This window comes from Fundulus heteroclitus, chromosome 16 (assembly GCF_011125445.2).
Source record: "Fundulus heteroclitus isolate FHET01 chromosome 16, MU-UCD_Fhet_4.1, whole genome shotgun sequence".
Classification (NCBI taxonomy): domain Eukaryota; kingdom Metazoa; phylum Chordata; class Actinopteri; order Cyprinodontiformes; family Fundulidae; genus Fundulus; species Fundulus heteroclitus.
Genome location: NC_046376.1, coordinates 11,379,949 through 11,393,130, shown reverse-complemented (window position 1 = coordinate 11,393,130; position 13,182 = coordinate 11,379,949). Strand labels below are relative to the sequence as shown.

At 37.5% G+C, this 13,182-nt stretch overlaps 1 protein-coding gene across 1 annotated transcript; it reads right to left on the bottom strand.

Annotated features, from left to right (window-relative positions):
* Positions 1 to 1,651: 1,651 nt before the first annotated feature.
* On the bottom strand, positions 1,652 to 12,275 carry LOC105932719 (alpha-2,8-sialyltransferase 8F). Its single transcript, XM_012871973.3, has 7 exons — positions 12,123 to 12,275; positions 7,226 to 7,297; positions 7,025 to 7,099; positions 6,103 to 6,247; positions 2,622 to 2,734; positions 2,448 to 2,540; positions 1,652 to 2,350 (listed from the first exon to the last, which is right to left on the bottom strand). Exons 1-7 carry the CDS (start codon positions 12,206 to 12,208, stop codon positions 1,873 to 1,875), a joined length of 1,062 nt encoding a protein of 353 aa, XP_012727427.3. The 5' UTR covers positions 12,209 to 12,275; the 3' UTR covers positions 1,652 to 1,872.
* Positions 12,276 to 13,182: the final 907 nt, after the last annotated feature.

The following is a 13,182-nucleotide window of genomic DNA, read 5'->3' as shown; positions in this document are numbered from 1 at the left end:
CTAATAATCTTGGTTGGTGAATTTCTGATATGTACTATAGATAATGACAACAATGTGAAATTTAACTTTGCATCAAACTATCTTGGCAAACTCTTGCAGATATGGCCAGAGATTTAAAAGAGTCCGCTCTACTTGGCTACCAACCCCCACACTAGTGCTTGATTGGCCCATTTTGCTCACATTCTGTAAACTCTCTGCTACAGACATCTTCATGCTAAGCTGCATACAGCTGCTATGTTGTTCTTCCTATTATTACCTATTGTTATTTTTGGGGGCATTTGGCAAACAACCTGGTGCAGTGCCGCCTCCAACCACAATAAAATCCCTGCTGTGTGGGTGGTGCTATTTATCTGAATAGTTTTTTTTGTTCTTTGTGTGTTTGTTTCTTTTGACAAGCTGGAATGAAAACAAATTAAATAAAACATTACTAGCAGCTATGTAAGCAGCAGAAAGTAGAGATAACTGGTCTGAAAATGTAAGGAGTATAGTAAAAAGTAGGCTAAAAAAAATAATCACTCCAGAAAATTATGACTAACCAAAATTTCTATTTACGTAAGGCAACAAAGTATTTGTACTTTGTTACTTGACACCTCTGGCTAATTTGCAAAGTCATTTTTTTTTACACCTGCTTTACATGTGATTTCAACAAGTGCAGCCTTACGTGTGGTTAGTTGGATCCACCTGTGAATTTGCATGTAAATTCACAGGTTTCATATGATCCAACAAAAGATTAATTTTTTTTTATTTTATTTATGTCTTCATGGCTTTGCCCCCCAGTATCTATCAGACCTGCTTAACCCCCACTCTCCCGCTTGCCCAGGTTGGCAAATTAGTTTTTATTAGTCATTCCAAAAATGAAGAGAGTGCCAAGAGATGACAGACCTTTCTCCATTATTGCACCAAAGTCCTGGAATGAACTACATTTCCATACTAGGCTGGCCGACTCACTTTCTGCTCTTAAAACTTTTCTTAAAATACGTATTTTCTCTTTGGCATTCAACCCAGTTTGAGGTGTTGGCTCTTTGTTTGACATTTAACTGTATTTGCTGCTTTTACTGATATTATTCTGTTTTAAATTACTCGGTTTTTTTGGGTGTGTGTAAAACATTTTGGTCAACCGAGTTGTATTTTAAAGTGCTATATAAATTTCAGTTGAGTTGAGTACGGGCAACTTAATTTAATTAGCAGCACTTAGCTGCAGCCTGCCCGGTTAAATGTGCGTGCAGACAGCAATCAAATCTGATTGTATTGAAAGTATATTCTATTACTTTTTGTACCAAGCTATGGTGAGTTAATAATCTTGTTAAACATAACAGAATTATAACTTTTTCTGTGCACCTTTTTTTTTTTTTTTTCAATCCCTTTAACAACCATACACTGCAAAAACAGAACTAAAAGTAAGTGAAATTTTCTTGAAATCATTGTATTTTTCCTTGATTAGAGCAGGTAAATATGACTATTTGCCAATGGAATAAGATTTTTGCATTTAAAATAGCAACAATTCATCTCTATCGTCTTATTTCAAGTGCAGGGTGTCTAATTATGTTATTTTAGAGATGAATTGTTACTGTTTTAAGTGCAAAAATCTCCTTCTATTGGCAAATAGTCTTTTCTATCTGCTCAAATCAAGGAAAAATACACTCATTTCAAGACATTTTTACTTATTTTTAGTTCCCTTTTTGCAGTGTAGTTGGCCTTTTGTTTCGTTGTTGTTTTTGTGATACATATCATCAACATAGACAGAGTGCTTCTGTGTGGTTATGGCAGTTTGGCTGCGAGCCTAGAGAGGCTGCATGGTCAAAGAGCATTCATTTCAGAAGGATTAAGCTTGACAGTCGTTGGCATCCTGACAGTGTTCTGTACTTTACGTGATTAATAGGTAGAACGCTCACAGTCTCCCAGGTGCAGGCGCAACACACCTTGTTTGTGCAGTTGCAACAATGTGTTAAACTCAGATGGCATTGAGTGAAAATTTGTATTTGGTTTCATGTCATCATAATAGTGGTTAGTCAGATTTTTTAGCTTATATGGATGAACACCGAAGGGCCAAAATCCATAAAGATGCACATTGTCACACAGCTCCAAAGCCAGGCTTGCCATTATGACTCCCGTGCTGAGTCGTCCTTCTTTCAGCCCTTGTGAGCGCCAAAAGAGAGAGAGTTTATAGAGGTAGTCGGGGTTGAAGAAGACAGGTTGGATGGCTGCTTGAAAATCCTGAAGGGTGTAAAGAGCCCGCATACATACAGCCGTGTTCATACCAAAAGAGAAGGCAGGGAGGAGTAGCAGCGAGCTGCCGTAGCTACTCAGCTTCTCCATTAGTGGACGTCGACGTCCTGTTAGAGCCCCATACCTACAAATATAAATAGAGTTTAAAAAAAAAACACAACTATAGGTTATATTTTAAAGTATCAATTAAATCCTATCAATAATTCACAGTATATTCTCACTTGTTTAAGAAGATGGTCGGGTTTGCAGTCACAAGATTTGTCTTGGTACCAACATCTTTCTCATATCCATTTGTCAAAGGAGGTAGGTTGCACCTGAAGAATAAAGATGAATTCAGATATGACCATTTGGCTTTTATTTCTAAAGATTGGTTTTAACCTCTACAACTTTCTCACCTAATAACAAAATCTGCTGAATTGATCCTTTTTCCACAGCTGCTGTTTGCTATGATCCCACCATTCCCGATGACGGCACACGTGTCCCATCTTTTGTTTGAGAAAGGATGCCCCTGGAATCATCACAACAGAGAGTTTGTCACTGACTTTGTGTTCAGGCTCATGTGAGATGATGAAGAATATTCCAGCAATTCGCAGCGGTAGGCACATACAAGCTAATCTGCAAACAAATAACTGTAGAGCTAACTTTTCCTTCACCACATTGATGGTTCACGATAAGTTTGGAAACTGCTTGCGGAACGGTTAGCGTCCATTTTACTGGGTTTCCGATACCTGTAAAGGCCCCCACATACTCTTGCGTACTCCACTCCGCAGAGGTCTGCGTGTAGTCGAAGCAGACGTTAGCTGGACAGGTCCGCACAAACATAGACATTATAAAGAGTAGCCGCCTCATTATGTGCTGGAGCACATTCTGTCTCGCCGCCATATTGGATGGGTCTCTCCTATTCAAGGCTGGCATAGGAGCCGACGGGAGTAAACGCAGAGGGAGCAACTTTAACAGGATTTTCTGCAGAACAATGCAGGAACCCAACAGATGGACCATCATTTTATGCTTCTTAATTTTTTTAGCGCTGTATTTCGCAAACTAGGGCTAACATTGCCAAATTGAGTACCCTGGAGTTAAAGAGTGCCAGCACATGCAAAAAGCTGTGCAAAACAATTATTTTTTAAGTGTCTTAAGCCCCAGCCCTATTTGCAAGCAGTGTGATGTAAGACACTGGAATGACCTTGAAATTTTAAAGAACAGCTTTACAGCCCTAAATAACTCTGTATGTGCATGTGCATGCCTAGCATGCAAAAATATGAGGAAGTTATTGTTGGTGTGTAGAGAAGGCTCAGCATTGTACATGTGAGAGATAGTGGAACACATTTAAATGAACAATCCAACATGTTTCTTTATTAAAATGTATAATATATTAATTTATACATTTATCACTATGTAATACCACACATCTATATGCTTGAGAGCATAAAACAGTATATCAGCATGAAGCACATATTTATTTATATGCCATAACACATGTAAGTCTTTGTTAAATTACATAAACCAAAGTATTTCTGTATGAAATCACCTATTTATAAATTAACATGACATATTTTGAGTAAGGCTTGAGAAATGGAAAAAGATCCAGCCCAACCCTGCTGGATGGATGAACACATTTACTTTTGACAAAACCTGTTAAATATAAATAACTTTTGTAGGTGGCTCCGTTTCTCAACTGTCAGTCTGTCAACTTGAACAAAAAAAAGTTCCTGATGGAGAATTTTGAAATGTTATCTAGCCTGTTTGACTTGCATATAAAGTTTATGAAAATTGACAATAGCTGGCATTTCTTTCAGAATCACTTAAGGTGAAGAAAACTGATTTCTTTTGTATAAATTTAAACAATCAGACCACAAAATGGTGGATGCTTGGTTGTATGTATAGAATCATGGAAAAGGTTTACTTGCTTATATAACACAAAATTACGTTTAGAATCCACTGTCTAGTACCTGTGTTTCCATGTTCATATTTTTTACAACGAGCATTTGACTATGGATCAAGAAACAAGTTTTCAAGTTTTTAAAAATATCCATAAATACCAATAGGCTTTTAATTAATTCATTTTCATTTTGTTTGGGGGCAAAAAAGAGGGCATAAGAGGAGCAGCTTTTGATGTTAGACAAAGAAAAAAAATTGTTATTCAAATATACAGGTAATTTTTAGTCTAACTAACCAGCATATTTTTTTTAAATGATTCCCTTGTTTTTGTATTGTTAGCCTAACTGCTCTAAAAAACTGTAGCAGCGTTTCAACAAAGTTCAATCAGATAACAGATTACAGCACCCAAGGGTTAGAGGAATTGTTTTATTACATCTTGAGTTTAGACTTTAAATGAATGGGAAATTTTAGATCTCTTCATTTCCTTTTACCTAGAGCCATAGATTTCCCAGATTACATCTGTATTTTCTCTTATCTGTTTAGCTCCTTTCACAAAAATGTTAAAGTGTGATCAAAACACCTTTGTGCTGTTGCTATGGGGCTCTCGTTAGCTGTCTATCATTAGGGGCCAGCCAGTTTTACAGGTTGCTCTCGCCATAGGCCATAACGACAGTCAAAATAACAAAGAGCAAAATAAGAAATAACATAAATAATAGATGTCATTTCCTCATGCTCTATATTAACTACAAAAAGATTACATTTACAAGATACAAATAACAAACAATAAGGCTTAATAAAACTTATTAAAACGGTCAGCAACGTGACTGGCTCACGTCTTTCTGAGACACACTGAACGTTATCTACCTTCCCCTAACAAAGCTTATAAATATATCATGCATACTTTTTGCTACAGATGTCATCCAAATTTATATAACTGCAGATGTTTTGCTTAAATCGTTTCATATGTACCAGAATTTTCGTGACACTCGGTGACAAAGGTAGGAAACGTCACTTCCTCACATCTTTCTGAGAAAATCTCTGTTGAAGCTAACAAATGAAAGATTCTCTAACTACCCTGAATGAAAATTATTAAATTAATATATATAGTTCTCGCTAGAAATGTAATCAAAAACATATAAATGCAGTTGTTTTGCAAAAATGTTTACTTTCCCACGGGCGACTGCAGCCATTTTCTTTTTGTTTTCGCTGGGGAAAACTTGATAGCCACGTAATCTGGTCGCAAGCCAATGTAAACAAATAGGCCAAATAAATCGTAGGACTGAAACGAATTGAGGAGCTAAATTGTGACAATAGTACGTTTCCCCCCGTGGACCAACGTGGATATTAGATGTTTTTCAGTGAGACTGGAAGCGCTAAAATCGTCTCACTGTTTTTAGGTGATTGAAAAAAGATAGGTGCTCATCATCAAACTTTACCTTCCATCTCATCTGTTTTATTTTACCAAAAATACCAGCATTCTGAATGAAATTCTACAGAACAATATTTTCTCCTTGAAAAGAAAACTAGCCAAATGTGAGAAACAAGCTGTAGTAAATGTTTGGTTGTATAACAGATTCCTCCCTGCCATGTGGTTTGTGATTTTTGGATGTAGGACTAGGTGCGGCTTGGCTTTTTGTTGAATGCTCAGGTTCTGATCTTCTGGACGTATGTAGTGCAGCATAGTTTGTAGAATTATAGATTGTGTCTGACTACAAAGAGCAATTTGTGTTATTTTTGCTGTATGAGCTGTTGACTTGGATACGATTTTTGTAATCTATGTAAATAACGCACGATCAGTCCAAACAGAAATCTGGAAGATTTTAGGCATTTAACTTTGCATCAAACCATAACCTCTTTCAGCGTATTAATAAGACTATATGTGTCTCTGTTGTGTCTCATGGAAGAACATTAAAGAACAACTAAAGAACATTAAAGAACAACTAAAAAAAAAAAACGTGACGATTTGGGGGAAGAAATTGTAAATACAAGACAACTTACCTTTGGAAACGAGTTGAAAACCTGTGGGGTCACGTTATAAGTCCTCTTTCTCTCTCCATCATAGACAATTATCGATCCCACTTTGGTGTTTGTCTGGGTTATGAGGGCCTTATCAAAACCATTGACGTTGGTTTTTAGATTTAACCTGTGAATACACCAATAAAAATTAGCAGTTTTTTGGGGGGGCATAGTATATTTACAACAAAGTATATTTTTACTTAAGGCTTTCATTGTAAAATAATTATAAATAGAAATAAAACGGTGCAATAAGCCATATTTCACCACTAGGTGGATCTTGAGCACTGTTTATAGACCAAAATAAGATGTATATCAAGCCACGCCTTTCTCTAACTCGCTCCAGCACTCAGCACCCACCTCCCCTTCTCACCTATCGTCCCATATGACCATATTTGCAAAGGATAAATATACATCAGAACAGCATCATCTTTCAGAGGAAAGTGTCAAGTGAAAAAGTAAGTAACTCATTACTTTATAATGCTGTTAGCAAGAGAACGTTTTGATCCAATGGGCATGTTCTCTGCCATTTTGCGCCTCGCGGTGGCTTTTTAAAGGCATGGAGGGGCTAAACCCTGAGTAGCAGCTGTTCGCGTGCGCGGCCGGCCTGGCTATGTAAACGAGATTGGAGAACAACACAAAGAGATAGTGTGTGACGTTTAACCATAGTCGATCTAAAAAGATTCTTTTAGCTCTTCGCAAAAAAATGTTATTAGTTATTTCTATTTAAAAAATGAAATTTAGCTTATTGCTCGTTTAAAGAAGCTCCCATTAAATAATTTTGTTTTTAATCAGTAGATGAGTCAGCCAAAAACCTTTAAAATATCCTTAAAGACACAAGGACATATGAAAGGACAATGAATTAATTTTTTTTTGATAAAATAGCTAATTAATAGATCACCCTTACCTGAATTTTTCATAATTGTAGTCTTGTTTCGTCCAGGGTTCAGCGTAAACCTCTAAGGCTTTCTTTATGTGCTGCCTTAGAAACATAAACACATTCAACAAAAATGTAAGGTCTTTATTTCTTTAGCACTAACATGACTTGACTGTATTATGACATAGCCAAAGATAGCACTACAGTAAATAACTGCAATTTTTCTCTTACCCACAGTTTTTGCACGAATCAAAGAATTTAGCATTTCTCACTTGAGGCTGTTCTTGGTAACTTTCTTCATCACTGTTATACCAACCAGAGGAAAAACACCCAAAAGATTAGCAACATGATGACCAAATATAGATTGAAAAAAAAAATCATAATGTGTATTTGTTTCATGTTTTTTTTTTTTTTTTTATCATTAGCTGATGTATTTTCAAAATACAACTATTATTCATTCAACAACTCTGATGAGTTCGGATAAAGGCTTATAGTTGTGAAGGGCTGCATGCTATTATTAATTTTAATAATATGCCTACTTTTATTGTTGGGATCTGCCATAGAGGTGCATTTAGAAAAAACCCAGTCTCACTGAAAAACATGTAATATCCATGTTGGTCCACAGGGGGAAACATAGTATTGTCCCCAGTACATTCAGTCCCACTCATTTGTTTGGCCTATCCAGTTACATCAGCTTGCAACCAGGTCACGTGACTATCAAGTTTCCCCAAGCGAAAAAAGAACATTGCTGCCATTGCCCATACTTTATGTTGAAAAGTGAACATTTAAGCAAAAAAACTGCGTTTATACGTATTTTGATGACATTTGTAGCGAGAAGTATTCATGTTATTGTCATCATATTCATTCAGGGAAGGTAGACAATCTTTCATTCATTAGTTTTGGCGAAGAAACTAGACATATATGGCAAAATGTATTCCCCTACTCATCTAAATAATGTAAATCAGATGTTCTAACCATTTTCATAGCCAAAGGTGTATAAAATCAAACACCAGACATGCAGACTGTTTCTACAAATTTTTACGAGATAATAGGTCACTCCCAGGTGCTCAGAGCACTTCATTGTGGTTTTCATAGAGGAGGCCACCTGTATGTATTATATATCATTCACCCTAACTGCATACTTCTTGCTATTAATTTCATTAAAATTTATGTAATTCTATCTTTAAGTTTTGCATTTCCCGCTATTAATACGTGGGATGGATACAGAGTAAATGGAACGCACCGCTGCTTTGGTTCTAGCCTACACGTGGTAGAACACGTGACACGAGCGAAACTAATAAATTAAAGATTGAATACCTTCCATGAACGAAGATCATCAATTTATTATGCATACTTTTTGGTAGAGGAGTAATCAAAATTCAATTTTTTTCTATATTTTTTTATTAACGCAGAAGTGGGCACACATTGGTGACTTATGTAGGAAATGTTACGACCTCACGTCTTTCTGAGACTGCACTAACATCTTTGGTGAAAATAATAAATGAAAGATTGTCCACCTTTTCCTGAATGAACGAAAATAATATGCATACTTCTTGCAAGTAATGTCATCAAAATACATCTAAACACAGGTGTTTTGCTTAAATGTTTACTTTTCCACATGAAGTAAGGGCAAAAAGATCATTCATATCCAGTTTGAAGCAAATCGGTTCATGCATGTCTAAAGTATGCAAATGGCGTGCTATGGAAATACGTCGCTCAGCCACGCCCTCACTGTCCAGCCAACTGTTACTGTTCAGACCATAATTCAGCATCAACATGTTTTGTTGGATCGCACTTTGCTTGAAAATTGTGAGTAAGCTTTTTAAATAAGGAAATCCAGCTGTGAAACAAGCAACTTTCTGTTTTAAGTGTGTGGGTCTAAAGTAATGTAATCAAATGAGCACATGACTGTAGTGAGAACTTACGTGATACGAATCACAGAACGTTTATTACAGTTTCGTCTTTCATGGCGTGAAGTCAGATTTTGAGGCTTGGCCATGCCCACATGGTTTCATGCAGCACAAAGCTTTTGATAACATTTGATCCCCAATGGGTGAAGACTATGCTGAGTGATTTTGAAGTCTGTAACTCCAAAGCTATAGGAGGAGTTTGCTCAAATACAACACAAGCGAACAGCACAAAATGGCAGCTTTGATTCAAAATGGCCGACTTCCTATGGGCTTTGGATTATTGCTCCAAGATACTTTTTTGTAGGTCCTGAGAAGTTACATATGTGTACCAAATTTCATAATTTTCAGACAAAGAATGGCTTTGGGCTGATTCCTTTAGTGCTACTAGAGGGCCATGGAGGAAATATAACCTGACGCCGCCAGATAGATTTGCTTCGCATATCCATCTGGAAACCTTCCGTTGAAGTAATTTTGGGAAGGGGCGAAAATACTGGTTAGCTGATTGGCTTATGTTGGTGATAGACGGGCCTAATAAACCAATCAGATCAACGAAGCATATGACGTACTCGTCAACATGCTTCGTCGTCGCTCGTAACAGAGCGACAATGAAAACACAACCACAAGCCAAGCTACTCTTGCTGCTGCAGGTAAAGGCTCGTTAGCTCAGCAGAGAAATACGCTGTAATTCCGATAAAAATTGCTCGATAGCCACGCTAACGCTAGTTTCATCGGCTGAAGCCGCCATGTTCTTTAGACTGAACTGTCGCTCCTCGTTGCGTCACACCTCAACCCGCCTCAAAGCCAACGCTGATTGGACGTTCGTTTGGTGAACGGCTCCAAATTTTCTTTAACGGAGAGTAGCCAGACTGATCTGCGAGTGAAACCTTGAAAGCTCGCGAGATCAGGATGGTCTGACGAGGCTAGAGGAAATAGGCCCCGCCCACCAAATGTTGGTGTGGATTCTTGTGTGGGGCTGCACTAGGATTGATCACACTGATTGATTTTGGTGCCGATCCAGTGAACATGTTATCTACTTTCTGGCACAGTTTCAAGTTGATTAGGTCAATAAGTACTGAGAGGGTCCTTTCCATCCAAAAAAAAAGTAACTTCCTGTTCCCAGGGGGCGTGGCTTTGATGATGTTATTATTTTACATCATCAAAGCCACGCATAGGATCGTTGGATATCTGAGAGGGATCAATAATACAAAAATTTGTTTGAATTTGGCCATTCCATATAAAAGTTACAGCACTTTGAATTTTCTGACAAGAAGGTCATATTTGAGGCCTGGCCCCACCCCTTCAACATGCACAAAGATTTTGATAACTTTTAATCCCCCGTCCCTGAACTGCATACTGACCAGTAACTCAAAATCCCTAGGAGGAGTTTGTTAAAGTTCAACATGTTTGAAAATGCCAAAAATGACTCTTTGAAAAGCTGGAGATAGGCACCGGCAACCCATGTGACCCCATGAGGGATTAAGCGGGTCAGAAAATGGATGGATGGATGACTCTTTGACCCAAACGGCTGACTTCCTGTTGGCTCTAGGTCATACCATAGGCCCTCGCAGCCAAGCGCCGCTCCGGCCTATTGGCCACCGCGGGGGTTCGCGCACCGCCGGGCGCCAGCCACTGCAGAAGCTGTCACGCATTTTCCTTGCCCGTCCACCGAGCGATACACACGAGCACGTTGGGCAGCGCTCCCCCACGACTCACAAAAAATCTGGTGCAGATCGGTCGATGCAGCGAGGAGATAAAGCTGACGGATTAACCTAGGGGGTGCAACGGAGTCAAATTACATTTCAATACTGTCGGGCTCTTCAGAGGCGAACAAAGGTCTTACATATGGAGATTGGTGCCAGTCAAATTATTCCATGTGTGATTTAAAGACAATCGTATGAATACGGCAAGGGACTGATATTAGCCATTTGGCCATGCCCACAAGGTTCAGCCAGCAGCCAGCAATGAGTTCATCATCATATAATTTTATGTCAGACTGCACAGCAATAAATCCGTATTAAAAATACAGTAAAAGTAAGGCGTAGAGCAGAAAAAAACATGACACTTCCTGTTGTCAGGGGGTGTGGCCTAAGTGATGTTGCAGGTTTACATTATTAATAGACTTTTTAAAATAAAATTCTCAGTTATCTGAGTCATCGTAACAGCAAACAGGCTTAAATTAGATGGTACCGGACTTTGAAAACATAAGAGAACCACACAGTTAAAGTCTTTTTATGCTTTGAATGTTAGAAGTGAGGGCTCCATAATGAGCTTAACTCAAAGCATTTTAATTTTGAATCTTACTCAGCAACAGCTTCCGTCCGTCCGTTTTCTTCCGCTTATCCGGGAAGAAAACAGACTTTCTCGACTTTGAATCGTCTTGTTCCTGAAAAGTGCTTTACATATAAATTTGCCTTGCCGAACGTGCCTTATGAGGGGTATGCAAAATATGTGCTTTGTAGTTGTTGGTTGCTAATTTCATTTTATTTTATTTACTTTAGCAGGGACAGTACAACTAAAACATTGTCACTGATAGGCAATTGATGCAGCATACATAGAGCTTCTAGCAGAAGTCAAGGTTTTGATCCAGGAGAACAAATTAAAAATGTACAACTTATTTTAAATTTGAGTGAATGATTTATTTATTTAGTTTGTTTAATATTGAGTCACCATGAGCTACCCTGATTTGTGCTTGTGTTTAATGGGGAAAAAATCTATAGTATATCTTTGTTTTTGTACGTGCTTTAAATATGTTTGGTGCTTCAAATAACTTCACTCAGAAGGGCTTGAAGCTACGAAGGAAACAAAAGGGGTTTTTCAGAGGAAGAAGGTTTGTAACCTAGTCAAACTAGTTAGATGGCATCATTACAGTAATTTACACAGAACGTTGTTTCTCTCAAACAATTGTATTTAATATTGCTATAAAAAGTTTATTTCCATCACACTGAAAAACACAATTAGTTGTTAATCAGTTGCTTTTTTTGGCTAACTTTGTTTGTTGTATTTAATCAAACAGAAAATAGTAGGGATGGTGAGGAAGTAAGAAAACCGGATTCCTATGTTAAATCCCAGAAAAGAAAAATGTTGTTTTTGTGGATACAGTCAAGAAACCTATAAATTTCGTTTTCGAACGATGTTCACCATTTTGTAAATAGACCACAATTAAACACTTCCTTACAAATTGTTTTTTTTTGTCTTCTAAAAATGTAAAACCAACTTACTTGACGTCGAATGTGTACCACATGAGAATCAGCGGGCTCCCCACAAAGAACAGAGAGACAATCAAGCTGAATATCAGTTTCTTCATTTCTTTTTATTTCCTCTGTGAACCTTTCCAGCTGGTCCCTTCACCGTCCGTCTCCCTTTCTGCATCAGTTTACCTCCAGGCTGTTAGTCTACTGTGTGTCACGCCTCTGATGATTGTATGCAACTTCCCCCACCTTTCAGCAAAATACATAGACATCATCCCTGTTAATTTGTTAAATTGTCATCGTAAATTGATCCGGGATTGCGTAGTTTCGCACAGTAAGGGTTCAGCTAAAAACCTGGACCCTGGTAAAGACCAAATAATTCAGACATAAAACCTTAGAACACATATCTACGCATATATATGTATATCTATATCTATATATTGATATAGATATCTATCTATATCTATATATATGTATATCTATATACATATAGATATACATATAGATATATATCATCCATTTTCTGACTTTCAGGTTAGTGTCTTTGCTGTGGGAGGAGTATGTGCGAAATATGTCAGTCGTCCTTTAAGGTTCATGACAGTGTTTGACTCTTTAAAGAATTTGGAGACAGACACGCCCGCATACTTAAGCCCGTTTAAGATCATCATCCTTTGGAAAATATAGGACTGTGGGGTCAAAAGGCACATAGAGTGTCTACTCAGCAGCACTTAAATGAGAAATATTCATAAGATGTGTATTGGGGTTTTCCATTTATTTAGCTGAGCTCAAATATTTACTGTCCTCATGCATACTTTCCAAATGCATTCATTGCTTTAGAAACATGACACGTTGGCTCTTCTAAAATATACAAACCCCTGTTAAAATTTGAGGTGTTTGAAACTTAATGAATGAAGGACATAATAAATCATTTTAAAATGTTTTCCACCATAGTGTGGTATTTCCTGTACAATTCAATTGAAATACACTCAAAACTGTTATGGAGGACAAATTATAAATATGTACAAAATGCAACAAGCTGTTTGCTTAAGTGTGTTTAGATTAAATTCCAACATTCAGCTTTTGTTATCAG